The sequence below is a fragment of the Pleuronectes platessa genome, chromosome 1 (genome assembly GCF_947347685.1).
Source record: "Pleuronectes platessa chromosome 1, fPlePla1.1, whole genome shotgun sequence".
Taxonomy (NCBI): Eukaryota; Metazoa; Chordata; class Actinopteri; order Pleuronectiformes; family Pleuronectidae; genus Pleuronectes; species Pleuronectes platessa.
The window spans coordinates 5565917-5582073 of NC_070626.1; the positions used below are offsets into that span (position 1 = coordinate 5565917).

The window sequence follows — 16157 nt, forward strand, 5'->3', positions numbered from 1 at the left end:
GATTAAACTATCTTGTGCAATTTCAGATTATATGCTTATTATTACTATTTTATGCTGGGAAGTTAAACCATTGTGCAATGTCCACATCACACGTGCTTTCTCTCCCACCTCCAGCTATCTGCTCTGTAGTGAGCTGCTTCAGGGTCTAGATATTGATTTGGACATAAAAATATAAATAAATAAAACCATTTGCTGCTGGGCAAATGGCATCACTTTGAATTCTTACCAGCCTAAAGGCAGATGAGTATTATTTATGTTAAATGCTCTGTGCAAACAGACTCAGCTCCAGCCTGGTGTTGATCCCAGTGTTTGTTCAAGGGAAGCTTCTCTTAATTTAAGAATAAATTCCCTACATTTCTGAGGTTGCTGGAAAGACCTATGCTATCTGGTGCCAAGAAAAAAAGAAAAATATAATATTCCATGAATTAGATCTTTTTAAATGAAAATAAATAGTAAAGTAAAGGTCATTTATCATATGAGAAATTATTCTCATTATTGTGTGAAACGTGTTCTATCCTGTACACAGATTATACATCTAGTTAGTATTGTCAAACCTCAAAATACTTGTCATCCTACAGTCAAGGCAAACTGCCTGGTAAAATAAATGAGCCGATCAGTGAGGAGCCCTGTGGAGTTTTCTTGTAAACAAACACTAAATCATCTTTTAGCTCAGTGTTATTCACCAAAATGCAGTTAGAGTAATGAGCTGCACGTTCTTCCTAATCAAATATCTACAAAGCAGATTTTTGAACCCCGTACTCTTTATATTAATGTTCACTGATCAGTGGAACAGTGTGACACGTGTTACTTTACACAGTATTTCTGATTCTGACTTTGATTCTGACTCTGATCCTGATTCTGATTCCCTTTAACCAAACATTCACACACTGTAGCTCCAGATCTTCCACCCGATATATGGGTGATGTAATCCAATTAAAATATTCTGCCATAAAGTTTTCTTTTGACACAATTCAATGATTTGCACTGAGGTCAAGGCCAGTGATGCTGTTATACTGGACTGCTTTATATTAAGGTGTTTTGGGGGTTATATATTCAGGTGTTCAGATTATTGAGCTTTTATGATGAATGTTTAGTGTTTCCTTCAGGGTTTTCCTCACTATCAGTAATCCTTTACAACATCAGAAGCCTGCAGAAGACACTACCAGCAGCACAAACTAACCCACTCTGAGCTCCAGTCCACATACGTGTTGTCTCAGTGGCCTCTGAACTGTTAAACCTTTAAGCGGGCAGACATCTGCAATATATAGCATAGCCTGCGGCATAGCTGCAGCAGTTTCAGTACGTGGCTGTGCTATGGTCAAGTCATAACCCCTTAAAACCTAGCTGCATAAAATTCAGCTAAAGGAAAGCTGAATAATCATTGAAGCTGGTGGAGCAGAAACGGGGGGGCTGTAGTGTTCTTTATGAAAAATACTATAAACTTACAAAAAATGGAGTGTACAAATGAATTGACTGGTGGTTAGTCGCCTTGCATGATGACTAAAATATGGTTCTGTCCCACTGTGTGGAAATGAGAGAGTAAAAGCAAGAGTGCCTTCACATAGACTATCGCACAATTAGAGGTACTACATGTGCAGAATAGACTTTTTATTGACTTTTTGTGTATATCTGAAAAGTCATAACAGTGAATGTGAGCCTCCATCTCAGTAAAGTATGAGACAAAAAAAGTAAACACAAGAAATGCAGTTTTTCAGTTGTCCTCATGATTTCAAAACTGGAAACACGGCACACGTCATCTGTATTCGTATTCATCTACTATCCTCTGCACTGAAGTTCGAGGAATATTCTAATATGAAAGTGTTGAACGATGATCTCCTCTATAGTGTCTAATAATAATCTTCATTCTGGACTGTGATGTATATTGTGTAGGTCATCCCCTGCATGTAATATTAGAGCTTATTCATCATAATTAGTTTGTGAAATGAGGGTCTACATTAAAGGTGCTGTCAGATTATTCTTTTTACCATATTTGTTCCACATAATATTAAGTAATAAGCATAGTTTGTTTTAACCATGTGCTTGATTGGAGTACATGTTATGATAATAACCAAACATTTTCCTCTCCCAATGTTCCCAGTGGTCAAGTCTGAGGTGAGTCTGAGATAAGATCTATGTGTTTATGGACTTTTACCAATTTGGTTTCCTTTCCTTGCGATTGTTTTTTAGATTTTTGTCTCTGTTGTTTCCTCCCTGAGTTAAGTTAAGTTTTTTTTCTGTTATCGCACATTCAGTTATATTCTGTTTTATTTTGAGACCCTTTTGTCAAATTTCTGTGCCCTATTATGGTAAATGGTCTGTTTTTAGCATTTGTCTAGTCTTGAAGACTTTACAGTAACGCTTATTGCCATTCACCCATACAAACACATCCATTTAGTGCATCTGTGGGCAGCACCTTTTTCTATTACCGGAAATACGGGGAAGACTGCCGCCTAACCGCTGACCGACTGGTTAGAGGATGGCCGCTCTACCCCCTCAGCCACAGCCACTTCCTGTCTTTGTTTGCTTTCCCACCATAACTGAATATCTGCCCCACCTAGATTGATTGCACTTGTGTCTTATGACCTCCTGTCTGATTCCTGTCAATGTTCTAGTGCGTTCCTCCTGTTTTTCTAATGTTACCCTCTGAACATTGTTTTCGTACCATGACTTTTTGCTGTAAAACCAATTGGACGGTCTTTGTCCAATTAAAGACAGCTTTTTTGGGATCTGTGCTCGAGTAAGGTATCTGCATTTGTTTCCTCAACATGTTCTGGACATAACATTCCCACACTGCAGAAAAGAAGCCAATATATTCAGTAAACAAATGCTGCAATCATTTTCACCCATGATGTCAATTATTAGGGGGTCAGGTGGAGCCTAAATATCTAGTTACAGCTGATGCAAGCTCTGGACCAATCATGAGTCTGTCTAAGCATTAATCAATAATGGTGTTTCATCCCATTTTTATGGAATAAAATAGCTAAACTTACACTTAAATATATATTATATATATAGATATATATTAACTGCTGCTAGCATGAATGACCATGGATTGATGCTGCAGCCAGCCACCAGGGGGTATCAAGAAGCTTTGGCTTCATTTTTTGGGGAGCAGTACTTTTGTCCATCTTTATTTACCGTCTCTGATATGGATCTACATGGAAGCTGAATTATTATGGCCTGCTAAAAAACTTAGTAGAGAGTAAAGAGTAAAGTTGAAGCTTGAGTCTGAGTCATCGGTGCTTTAGGTCCTAGAGAAAATTCGGGACTCGAGTCACTCTAATGCCAATGTAGTGTCTTGACAAGAAGGGAAGCTGACACATGATCTAAAGAGGGCAGGCAGATGCCAGAAGCTCTGGGACGAGATGAACAGCACAAACGCACATCAGTGACATGCAGGGAGAAGAATTGATGCGAGAGGCAATGATTGATAAAACACAACAACACCAAAAGAAAAACCAAAAGAAAACAAACAGACAGAGAGGCGAGATAATAGAAACTGAAAGAGTGAGAAAAAGACGGTGCAGCTTCACTGAGAGGAGAAGCAATAATGAAGTCTCAGACTTGTCAAAGCTCTCATATCTCAGCGTCACATCATAAAACTGATTTACTTAGAGTATTTTCTACCTGACAGGGGCTCCTATTTCCTCACTCCACACTCACTTACTTTCTCTCCATGGATGAGTCCAACCCATACAATAGACTTCATCGTAATATGCTTTCAGTACAGTTTGAAATATTGAACCCAGACAAGGGGATTTATACTTTCCTTCATTTCAGGTGATACATGATATTTGTAAACAGTACTTGTCTTTTCCTCCCAAAAAGAGTGATACAGTGTTAGTGATGCTTAACAACTGCGGCCTGAAAGGCTCGGTGAAAGATACAAAATTGGCACCAATGGTTGTGTCTTGTTCACCCGACAATTAGCGCTGCTCTTGGGGTGCTCCTCTGTCAGGGAGCACACAGTGGGAGCTCCAAACATTTACTGTAATGGAAGGAATAACAGCTCGAGACAGGCCACACGGTCATGGAGTGTGTCAGTGAGCGAGATGAAGAGGGATCCCGACCTTGGACATACTCATGATTGGTTAAAGATCGGAGATCGAGGTTATGAACACTGCAGCAGATCACGTACTTGAGTTCAATATTTGAGTCAACCAAATGATTTTGTAATTTTGGCTTCCACTGTTGGCTTGCAGCACGTTAGTGGGAGAGAACACTGTGTTGTTATTTCATTTTAATTGTATTGGCTCTAATAAACAGCAGAGCTGGTGGAGCCTGAATCGGGTAAAGAGCGTAACAGCACGACTCCATCAGCGTCAGTGCACAGACAAGAATCACACATCCACAATCACATCAGACATCACAATGGAACCATCGGAGACATGCAGTGGGAGAGCAGGGCTATGGATCGCTGCCAGAGTGCGAGTGTGTTTCTCACACCAATATTATGACATGGAAATGATACATATATGTTGACATGTTCAGTTTCAACATATTGTGTACGGTACATTTAATTATTTTATCAGTTATGTAAGACAATATATCACACTGTGACATCAGATTGCTCTTTGTACCACTGGTTTTAAACTCGACAGCTTCAGAAACTCTGAACAAATGTTTCCATTGCTATTTTTTCTCTCCTTTTCTGAGCTCTCTTTGAAATCTGCTGCACCATCTGACACGCTCTCACACTTTGTTGCTGCAGTAAGTACACACAAGTGACAAAGGTGCAACCAGCACATGTCAGCTCTCTGAAATGTGTTGAGCCGCCTCCCGGTCATAGATACTACAATTGTCTGAAACTCTACAGGACAGATTGTTCCAAAGGATGTTTGCTCCTCTTGTACTTTGATCAAGGTCAAACTTGTCCGTCCAAAGTCTGTTAGTCTCTTAAAGTGTATTAAATAGAGATCTAGTGATGAGAGCCACAGGATGGTTATTTTCATCTATGTCTTACTCATTAGGAATAATTGTTCAATTTACCAGCCCCACTCATGTATGTAGGTAGATTTTCCACATACATACATTGTTCATAGCTCATTGACAGACAGTACTTTATATCAACATGTTCAGAATTTGAGTTGAGTTAAGCATTTTCCAGGGTAGTGATATTGCAGAAAAAAGTATTGTAAATGATTTATAGCTTCAGATATAACATTACAGTTACTAATCATAGCACCCCTCTGTTACATTCGGGGTTCAGATTGTTAGGGTTAGCAGTAACCTCTACCAAAATGAGCAAAGCTGTGAAGCAGTTTTCTTTGCTGATGTGGCATGAAGTATGTTAACCACAGGTAAGCGTTCACACAGCCCCTTTTATTTTAGACTTTGGGAGTATGTAACTGCAATTCTAAGGTCAGGACGTCTGGAGAGCTGGTGCAATCACCAGGTCTAAGGCTGCATCCCCATTACCAGATTTTTGTTTGACAATACAAAGACTCTGCTACAGATACTCCTGGCATCCAAACTAGTTTGAGAACAGAGATATTTTGAAAAGCTGCTTGTTCTGATTAACTTAAACCCCAGGGCTGTTCTGGAGGAGTCTGGTGATGGGCAGAAACAGAGATGCTGATCGGGTCTTTTCCTTCACTATGTAGCCTTTGCTGATTCTTCGGGTTCCTTTCACATGACACATTCCTGAAAGAATACTAATGAAATCAGCCTCGGCTACCAGTGTAGAACGTACGTAGTAACAGTCCCACCTCATCTTTGGTCCAAGCAAATCAATCCCTGCTCACCACTACAGCTTCTTGTTTGTAAATTAGCTCATTCTCTAACACCAACCACATCCTTCCTGTCTGCACCAGCCTACACATGCCAAGCGTACGTTAATAGTCATTTGAAAGGACTGTTTAGCCACGATTGTGATTAAAACTAATAGAGTGTTGACAGATTAGTGAAATTAAAAGGCCAGCCTGTTTAAGTGCAATAGTCGGTATGGAGTTTTTTCAACGGCTGAGTTACAAGTGTTATGTAACAAGTAACACCTTAATTTTCTTGAAAAGTAATTTGTGTAGTAATGTAATTACTTGATACATTTTTCATGTATAATAACTACAATGTAACCAAAATTGCTCCACTGTGTTCAGAGCTGCAGCCTCTGAAACATCCTGTCTCAACTTTACATGGGATAGACCGAGCCCGTCACCCGCAGTAGTAAGAAAGACACCACAACATGAAAGCACGAGTACGACACTGAGTGATATCAAAGAGCACCTCCTACACTACAGAACATCTTTCATCCACAAAAGAGGTTGTGATCTGCCTCCACAGTCAAGTTCTTCCACACATCACCTGAGCCAGCTCACTGCTCAAGACTTCAAGTTGTCATTGAAAGTTGCTAAAGCTTGCATGAAAAAAATGATTCCCAGTGGTTTAGAAAGAACTGTCACACTGTACTCTTTAACAAGATTTAAATATTTTGGTCCTCATTAATTTAGAGTAATATCATCTGGTCCACATGATTCTAAACTAAATAAAAATAACTACTCTTTAATCAGAGAGGGTAAAAGTAGCTTAAAAGAAATAAAATGTCGTATCTCAAGCTGTCTATGTTATTGTGTTGCAAGTCACACAAACACAGCAGAGAGACAGAGCGCCTCACATTGGGAGTTTGCAGACAGCCATGAGTAACGCATACCAATTCTTCCTTCTGATTAAAAACAAATAGGAAAATTGCATTAAAAAAACTAATCCTAGAAGGCAACATGGTTATATTTCTATCAAAGAACATTGCAGGGTTCCCAGTGTTTCACAGTGGGGGGGCTACTTCATAGGATTACAAACATTGTCATGCTTTCTGCACTCAGGAATAAATGGACTATTTATGTCGGGTAAATGATGTGAACCCGCTCCCCATGGGGCTGTGCTGAGGGAGCAGTATGACATTTAAGACATTGGAGAGGAAATCGTCGGAATGATGGATAGAGAGGAGAGACAGATGGATGTCAGACAGGGATCAGAGGAGAGGTTGTACCACGACGGCAGCTGTGCTATGGATGATCATCATCATTTCAGACGCTGATGTTTGATCAATACCTGCGGTCGCAGCATGGGGTAGGAGACAGTGAGAGGAACGGACTGGGAAGATATTGCATGATGCAAATGGGTAGGAAAAAACAGAGGGAGGCTAGCAAATATAATCATTATGTATAAAGAGAAGAATTCAGGTGTGAGCAAAGCAAACAAAGTGAGCAAAAAAAACCTTCAAGCCACATAAGCAAATAATACATTTAATGTTTTCAGTTCTGGCAGTGTAGGTGTCAGTGTTAATCATAATCATCTGCACTATAATACACTGCAGAAGAACTAAGGTTTTCTCCAAGGTGCCTGGAAACTGTATCCTCTTAAACAATCAGAAGAAGGCCACTCTGCTGGCTGCAAAAACAAGTTTAATTTCTATAGAAGTCAATAAGAAAACTCTTTGAATTCTTTGAATTATAAGGTAAGTAAACATTTTCCGATGGATTTTATGGTCTGCATCTCTAGTTTCAAGCCCTTTTCAAAAAAGCCTGGAATTCTATTTGGAGTCAGATAGCATGGTAAGCATTTGGTGCAGGTGGCAGGTGCAGATGGGTGCAGTGTCCTCGACCTCTCAGTCATGTTCACAGGTCCCCCCCCTTCTACTTCATACATGTTTACTTCTGGTTTACAAACAAATAAACTGTATGGCGCCGGACAAAATGGCAAACTCAACCAAGTGAGGTTCACAACCCAATGAGGGAGAGAGCACTTTGAACTGGGATCATTTCTCTGACACATTACAGTAGTTAAACTAATGTAACACTGGTCATCACTAGTTTAGCATGGTGGAAAATATGCTAACCATGCTAAAGTTTGTTGTTTAGAGTGATATGAGAAAAACCAAAGTGATGGAGCTAGAACATGTCCCAGTCCGACCAGATGAAAAAAAGTTTGTATCAGCTAATGAAAGAAAGACAGAATATATATGTTGTTATTTTAACTGGGGCCCGAACAGAAATGTAAAAACAACAGTTGGTGGTTTCATACTCCTCGATTTGTTGATTTTTCACATGCAGGTAATTCTGCCAACAAAAGCTCCGACTCCTTTCACATCACCAGCAGATGACTTAGCCTTTCTGTTCGGACTAAAAATGGATCCATGGGTTGGAGCTTCTGTCAGTGAACCTAACGGGCCACGTTAGGTCAATTAAAGCTTCACCTCTCCGACCAGCAAAATGTTAATGAATTCAGAAAATGTGAGGAGTAAAACAAAATTGAGTTCTGGTAATTAGGGTATTCGGCTGAAACAGCGTTTCTCAAATATTAATTTATTTATGGCAGCCCACCAGAATATCAACATTGACGCCACACATTTATTTTCAATGTTTTTATTGCGATTTCAAATGGGTCAAATCTTATTTCATTGTGAAGCACAGTGCACAGCACATTGATTTGCTCAGCCTCACCTTGCCCCACTCTCTGTCTCTTTCTCTTTTTCTCTTGCTCTCTTAGCCCTTTCTCTCCACGCACTCTAATCAAAAGCCCATCATGTGCAGGTCGAAGGTTTGTTCTTGGCTCTTCCCTGCTGAGAAGCCACCTGGCATAGCTGCTAGTCCATAGCAACCGCTTGTGCAAGTAGTTAACATTAATGTTGATTATTTAACTTTGAGTCCGAGTGTTTACTCCCTCAGTCCACATGAATATTGAAAAATATGTTCAAAGACTCTAAAGGGCTCATCCTGAGGAGGCACAAACACAGTCTGGACCAGACGAGTCAGCCGAACAGAGAAGCCAGAAACATAGGAAACCACATGTGGAAAAGTTGAACAGTCCGACCAGTAGTTATCCAATTAATTTGTTTCAAATAGTTTCAGGCTTCAGTCTGCACTGCTGTGGCAGCACCAGAGGGTCGGGTGGGATAGATGTAGCTAATGAAGAGAGAGATGGAGGAGGAGGAGGAGGATGAGGAGGATAGCAGCCATCATGCTGCTGTGGGAGAACCAGAGAGGGCAGACGCAACATGTGAAACTGACAGCAAACACAAATGGAGCTGTGTATTGTTCAGTTATTTATTAGTCACCACCTGGCAATTAAAACATTTTCAGTGTATAGTATATAATTTAGGGCTTCACAAAACCCCCACCCACATATTGATGAAAATGTATCTTATTAGATTTTAATGAGAGACGATTTACAGACGCCAAATATATGTGTGTGTATGAGTCTTTTAACACTGAAGCGGGTAACTAAAAACAGCAATTAAGAAAGTGAATTTTAAATATTTGTTTTATAAAAGCTAATTAGAACAACATTTTTTAGCTTTTATAATTGTGATTATTGTAATATCATTGTATTGTATTATCTCTGCCCCCACAGTGTCTGCTCAGAGAAATTCTGGCCCCAGGTAAAACGTAGTTGTGTATCCCTGTCAATGACAAAATAATACAGTGTGTGCTTTAACATTGCGGCAGTGGGCAGGTGACAGAGGTGTCGGCCGTGTTCGTGTCTCAGAGAGCTGTCACAGTGTGAAGAGGGAGACCTAGGAATGACAGCACCCACTTAAGACAAAGTGAAGGAGGCTCCACAGTCACCAGCCTTCACTTTTTGAGAATGTGATCAAAGACCTTCAGCCCAGGAACAGAGAGCGGAAAATGCTAATCAAAAAATATGTGCATATAATAGCGGAATTTACAAAACTGTCTACAAATGCTCTTGTCAAATTCAAGTATAAGTAGGCACCTTTATGGAGCCCACGTATGACAACCAGATGTAAATTGGTCCAAAAAGTATTTTACTCCACTTTCTATTATACAATGTGAAACCAACCATGGGATAAAGACACCGACCTGGTCTTACAGGTCTGACAAAACCTGGAACTGTGCAACATAAATAAATCACATTCTACTGTAAAGAATTCAGAGCTGTAACAAAGTCAGACACACACATGCACACAGCAGACTTACCTCCAGTCGCAGGTATTCGCTCAGCTCCTTGGAGATCAGCGTGAGGATGGTGCTGCTGTGTTTGCGGGTTCGAACCAGGACTTGAACCCACGTCTTGCGGGCTGGCAGCGGGGATGCCAACTGGTAGTGCACGTGACTATGTCCGTCAAAGGAAAACTCTGGGACCTCTGGTGTTGGTACACGCACATATAAGCAGGACACAAACCAGTCAGGTGGGGATATAATGGAGAATAAACACAATTAACATTTTATTGATGCACAGGACGCTTCACTCCAGAAGGAAGTGACTTTGAGTAACTTGAGCTAAATCAGACCCTAGATTCCCCTCATACGCAGAGAGGCACGACAGGATATGCAAAATACACAAGATGCGCGCTTGTGACTTCTTTTTTTACTCTCGTGCTCCCAGAAGTGGATTTTGTGGAAGCCTGGCAGACTTAACCAAGCACACCTCAAATGTTTCTTAAAGCCATTCTTCCATCTCAGAGCATCTGCTAGTTGTTTTCTTCTTCTTTCCATCAACTGCTTCCACAACTCTCCCTCTTTGTCCCTTCTCCTGCATGAAACTTTCACAAAGTTGAGTGGTTCAGGACATCCTGCTCGAAGGCAATGTCAAATTTTGTGTTTCTCTTAAGGCAACCGGCTGTATCTTTTAAATCTCTGCGTTGTGTTTCCCTGGTAACTGCACGTCTCAATTTAACACCAATAACCTTTACCAGTCTAAACATAGACTGCTCAGTATAGATGAGTGTGGTGACAAAATCCCGGAAGTTAAGCACCTTCAGCAGTGTGAGTATTCTTTCACTGCTACTTTGATTTGTATCGATCTATATTTTTCATGAATCTTGGGGAATTTAAAATACTGCAAGAAAATCCTTCATCGGAATACTACAAACCACTTTACTGTTCAAACTCATGGCTGTTACTCCAGCTGGAATCCCTGGATTACATTTCATTGTCTGACCAGTACCTGAAACAACACGGCCCAACCAAACAAGCCACATTCAGGCCGGGGAGGCACATTACTAGATGTATGTACATTTTCATGTTTAAATATTACTGAGTGACAGGTCATTTCATGTTCGTAAGAACATATAGTCAAAATATGATCATTACAATTAAATACTAGAGCAGGTGTAAACACATTTGAGCTGAAGCATCTCCAGGCACAATCTGGAACATAGATCAATTTCAAACACAGACAGAGAGAAGACAGATGACAGAAGATGATGGCGATGGAGAGATGCATTAAATATCCCCAGCTGGTTTCAAAGTGGGGACATTGTGTGAACGCTCAGCATCTTAACACCTAAGAAGGAACAAGCCGTTAAAAAGGGATTTTCTCTTTTTACACAGATTTTTCTCTGTTGTTTTTGCTCTGTCTTGCCAGATTGCATCTAGGCTGTGTTTTCACAGGCCTGTAAAAGTAATCAAGGAACATCCCATAAACACAGCCTGTGTGTGAAATCAAAAGAATAGACACTACATTTTCTTCCTGCCTCATTGGCTGCCAAAACCCTCCATTTGCCCCACTGACTCCAGACTTTGCTGTTTTTCTTCCAAAAAGATAGGAATCAGCTCATGAATATGGAGCGTGATTCATTCACATTCCTTCAGTCATTTATTCATTAATTCGCCCACTTAATTATTCATTGAAAATGTGTCTACTTGCCCTCGGTTGTTTGTAGATGTCCACAGTAACACTAATTATGACTCACTGACAAAAGAAATCACTGTGGAGCGGGAGAGCGGTTTAAGACCAACAGGGTGTCAACTGAGAGTTCAGCTGTTAAATTAAGGAAATTTAGCAAATTTTCTGAAATAGAAGATTTATTGCATCACACATATTTTGCACATTGTTTTCTTGTGCATCTGATGGAGTCCTGTTGGAGAGGCTTACCCACTCTGAACGAGACAGAGAGTGCTACGATCAGCAAGAGCCTCATTAGAGTAATGCTCCTGAAGGACGGGTAGAACGGGTGGTGTGAGAATATGTGGGGACATGGACACAGCAGTGGTAGTATAATTGACGCTGGTTGGAAAGGTCCAACAATGATAATATAGTGATAATTGAATCTAGGTTTACTCAATAGGAGGCTCCCACCCTTAATGTGCAGGAGGAGATTCACAAATTGGCTTCGAGGACTCAAACTTTACACTTCAAATTAAACAAGCGAGTTTCTCTGCTGTGCAAGACAAAAAAACAGCTTGTAATGTGATGCATTCTATCCTCTGGATTCCTCAAATGAGACACTAGTGGTGCTGTGCTTATTTTAAGTGTGATATTCTGTGGGCTGTAAACTCCCATATTCAAATAAAAAGTAATTATAATAATTATGACCTTATTATCATTTATACAGGTTTATATCTTGCAAGATGTTTAAGGTGAGAAACCATCTGTTTCCTCCACAGCACAGTAAGCTGAATTGGGGCCAAGCCTTAAAAAAAAAATCCTTTGTTGGGCTTTGGTGACATAAAACTTAAAGACCTACACGCTGCCAACAATTTTACTTAAGTGCTACAAACCTGTTTTCTTATATTATCTGTGCTCGGACTTATTTTTATGTGAAGAACCTCACAGATATTATGTTTTTGGCCACAGAGCACATGATCTGTCCTGAGCACATGGAAGATTTAGATGTTGATGGTGAAAATAAGTCCCGAAAAATAATAAAGTTGGGCTTACCCTCTTCACACTGGTGTCCTGTGTACCCAGGCACACACTGGCAGCTGAAGGAGCCCCACTCGCCGTGACAGCGACCCCGGTGGCCGCAGGACGGATAGCCCATGTTGACACAGCTGCTGTCCGTGGTCAGGCAGCCCGGGGAGCTGGACTGGGAATCGGCCGGGGAGCCCAAATCATACAGCTGAATTGAGGAGATACAGATGAGGAGATGAGAAAGAGGTAGAACATTTGGAACAGATGAGGGGATAGAAATGGGAAGAAGAGGAGAAGAAAGGATACAGATAGGGAGATGGAGAGGTAAAAAACCCAGAGGACAGGGGAGAGAAAAAGAAAGAAAGAATAGGTAACGGGTGCAGAAAGATGAGATGGGATAAGAGGATGGGAGGAAGGAAGAGTTTCCAGTAAGTAAGTAACTTACAAACAGGAAGCAAAAAGACAAAGTTACAGCAGAGAAGAGTGGATTTGGGTACTTAGCAGAGGGGAGTAAGAGTGAGACAAGTAAGAGGAAGAAAACTTTCAAATGTGCTGTCGGACATGAGCTCAGGGTACACCGTGGCCTTCTCTTCTTTTCCACTCTCATCCCTCTCTCTCTCGTCCCACTACAGTGATGAAACCAAGCACTGGACTGATCCTCGGACACACAAACAGCACAGCCGCTTGCACAGAGCTGAAAGGACATCAGAACCTTGAATGGCTAAATGTGTGTCCCCCACAAAATTGCGTCATAAAAGACATTAATATGTCCCATCTCTTCCCTCCCGAACCCAAACTTTACGAGGACTGTTGGTGCTGCGCGAGGATGAAGGAATCGTAAAATCTGACAGGGAGTCATCTCGGGCCGGGAGCTGCTGATTGGCTCTGACTTCCAGCAAAGAGACACCTATTGGCTGCTGACCTTTAAAAGCTAGGGCTTGTCTGCCTACAGGGTTCGGAATGATCACGTTGATTGCTTAGGAGTGAAATACAGACATTAGCAATCAACGACTGAAAGACACACCTTGTCGTGTGCAATTGATTTGACTGTGCATCTTTAGGACTGTAGTGTGCGTGTGTGTGTGTGTGTGTGTGTCTGAACAGAACTCTTGAGTTAAATGCAGAAATACACCGGATCCTCCTTATATTACAAATTGTGGCTTCAGCTGAAAAGAGTGTCACACCCCCACACAGAGACACTGTGGGCTGCCCTATTTGAAAAACAATTACTTTCAGGTGTCCACAGGAAACTAAATCAAAAGTCCAAACTGAAATACAAAGTATACAACTGCGAGTGCAGTGATGACAGTTTCACAACAAGGGGCTGAACCTTATCCCTCTGTCTCAGCTCAGCGGGGAGAAATGATCGTGAGCAACACATAAAGCTTTACAACCATATGTGACTGATGAGGCTCTGACTGCAGAACTTCACGGGCCTCTGCTCCTTCGGGAACCCGTCTTGGTCCGAAATGTTTTGAGGATTTTCTTTCCAATAAATGTAGGCTAAGCAATTTCAATCCAATACACTTTTTGGTCAACTTCTGATATATCTCCCCACGGTCTGCTGGTTTGAATACTGTACACAGCCCTGGCTCTGTACTTGGGAGACAAAGAAAGCTGGAATACCCAAACAGCACATCACTGTTTCAGCCAATCAGCAACACGGGTACAAAGGGGTCTGTCAGCCAGAAACAGTGATTTCCCTAGATATACAATATAGGTAAGGTTATATTAGTCCTCTTTCTTGAAGTGATTTTTAATAAAAACACCTGGAAACATTACCTGAAATAATTTAATCATTTTTCTGCCTTCTACAAAGGGGTGGGAGGACGAATGCAAAAAAGTAGCCTCAGATAACGTACACCACCACTACCGTTTCAGAACTTGATAAATACTTATACCAACAATATTGTTTTCAGTAGCGCTCCAAATGCTCAGCACCACAGACTACAGGTGACCCAAAGAGGATAACGAGATAACGAAAGAGCTAAGACTGTTTTAACGGTGAAGAGAAACCAGCAGGAGTTCAATGTGATGCAAAGGGATGAAGAGGTTTTCTGTCTCTGCTTGTCAGGTGGGTAACATTCATTTTGAATTAGCAGAACCAGTATCGTGTTGAGATTGTTAATGTTTGTGGAGACTAATTCCAACTTCTTAAGATCAGCAAAGACTCCTGTTCACGTTAAGCAGGTACTGCTCCCGGACCACAGCGACCACATGCCGCTATTTGACATCCTCCGGGGAGGCAGCAGCTAATTATGTAATGCTGGTGTTGCAGCGTTAACGATACGTCTGATTCTTCAAGTGCAGACAGACACACAATGCAGCGGCTGATACTGGTCTTTCAATTTGTAGTTTGTGTAAATACAGAGAGTGCATTTGGTCTACAGATAACGCTAATGTCTGTGGTGGTTAATCCCAACTAGTAGGTGTGGAGGCGGCCCAGTGAGAAGCTCCAGGTGAACTAGGGAGTGTTAATTGGCGTAGCTGAGATTAGTTGGCCAGTTACCCTCGATCCATAACGCTGGTTTCACACCGGATGCAGACGCCTGGCTGTTCACAAAGGACGTGCATTTCTCTGTCTTCATCATTTACCTCTCTCTTTCTCTCTGTGTCTGTCTGCCTGTGTGCTTGTACTTGATTGGCAGATGTGGAAATTTCATCATGTGGGGGGAAACCTGGAACAGCAGGTAAATCCAAGAACCCCCCCAAAAAAAAACATTGCTGGAGAGCAAGACCCGTCCTTGGCGCTGCGTGGCACTTCGCAGCCATTGTAAGGCAGAAGATCTGCCAAGTTAAAGACCGCTGGACACTTTGAGTTGGGTTTCGTTTTGATTTCATGTTGGTGTCAGTTTAATATATGAAAAGAACACGGAAAAGTGAATGGTTCTTCTCTGGATGTTGTGGGGAGACTCCGGTGGCATCGTCAACTGCCACAGTTGAGATCACTGGTTCATCTTGATCTTGCATTATTGTGGGGGGTGGAGCTAACAGAGCAGTGAAGGGAGGAGTGTCTTTGTTTGGGTAATCGCTTACCCCTCCTTTAATATATTTCTGGTTTTGCCTCGACAACAGAAATATGTAATCTGGACCATGACTCTCCTGAAACACACAGTGCAGAAGGCTGGCTGTGTGAAACTGAGTTTTCAACACGGGTCTGGAATGTTCTGCAACTCTTGTTGTGAGTCAAACTTTTTTGTTAATTTTGAACTGCAACTCAAGGCGGGAAAAAACATAATTTCAACCCCTGTAACTGAACACCTCCATACTTAAAATGTGAGTGACAGTTGTGTCAAAACAAGAAAAAAATGTTAAAGCAATAATGTTAGACGGAGAGCTGAAGGGGAGAAGACGAGCAGAATAATGACTGGACAACGGGCGAGAAGGCTGAAAACAGACAATGGTGGATGACAGTCAGAGAAAGATCCAGTTCCAGAATAGAAACTCGTTTATAAAAAAAAAAAATCCTCATCTCTACTTTAGTATCCTCCTCATCCTCACCCTCATACACTGCATCGTACTTAAACAGGTTTAATACAGCTGACATGTTCTGGACATCTTGTATC

The 16157-nt window shown here is 41.3% G+C and overlaps 1 protein-coding gene across 1 annotated transcript in view; it reads right to left on the reverse strand.

Moving 5' to 3' along the window:
- Window positions 1–16157, reverse strand: part of si:ch211-186j3.6 (neural-cadherin) — a 283762-nt gene that overhangs the window by 40688 nt on the left and 226917 nt on the right. Inside the window, exons 31-32 of the mRNA XM_053428876.1 lie at window positions 12619–12799; window positions 9933–10099 (exon numbers count right to left, since the gene is read on the reverse strand). Of these exons, the coding sequence (XP_053284851.1) occupies window positions 9933–10099; window positions 12619–12799 (348 nt within the window). The remainder of the gene's footprint in view (window positions 1–9932; window positions 10100–12618; window positions 12800–16157) is intronic.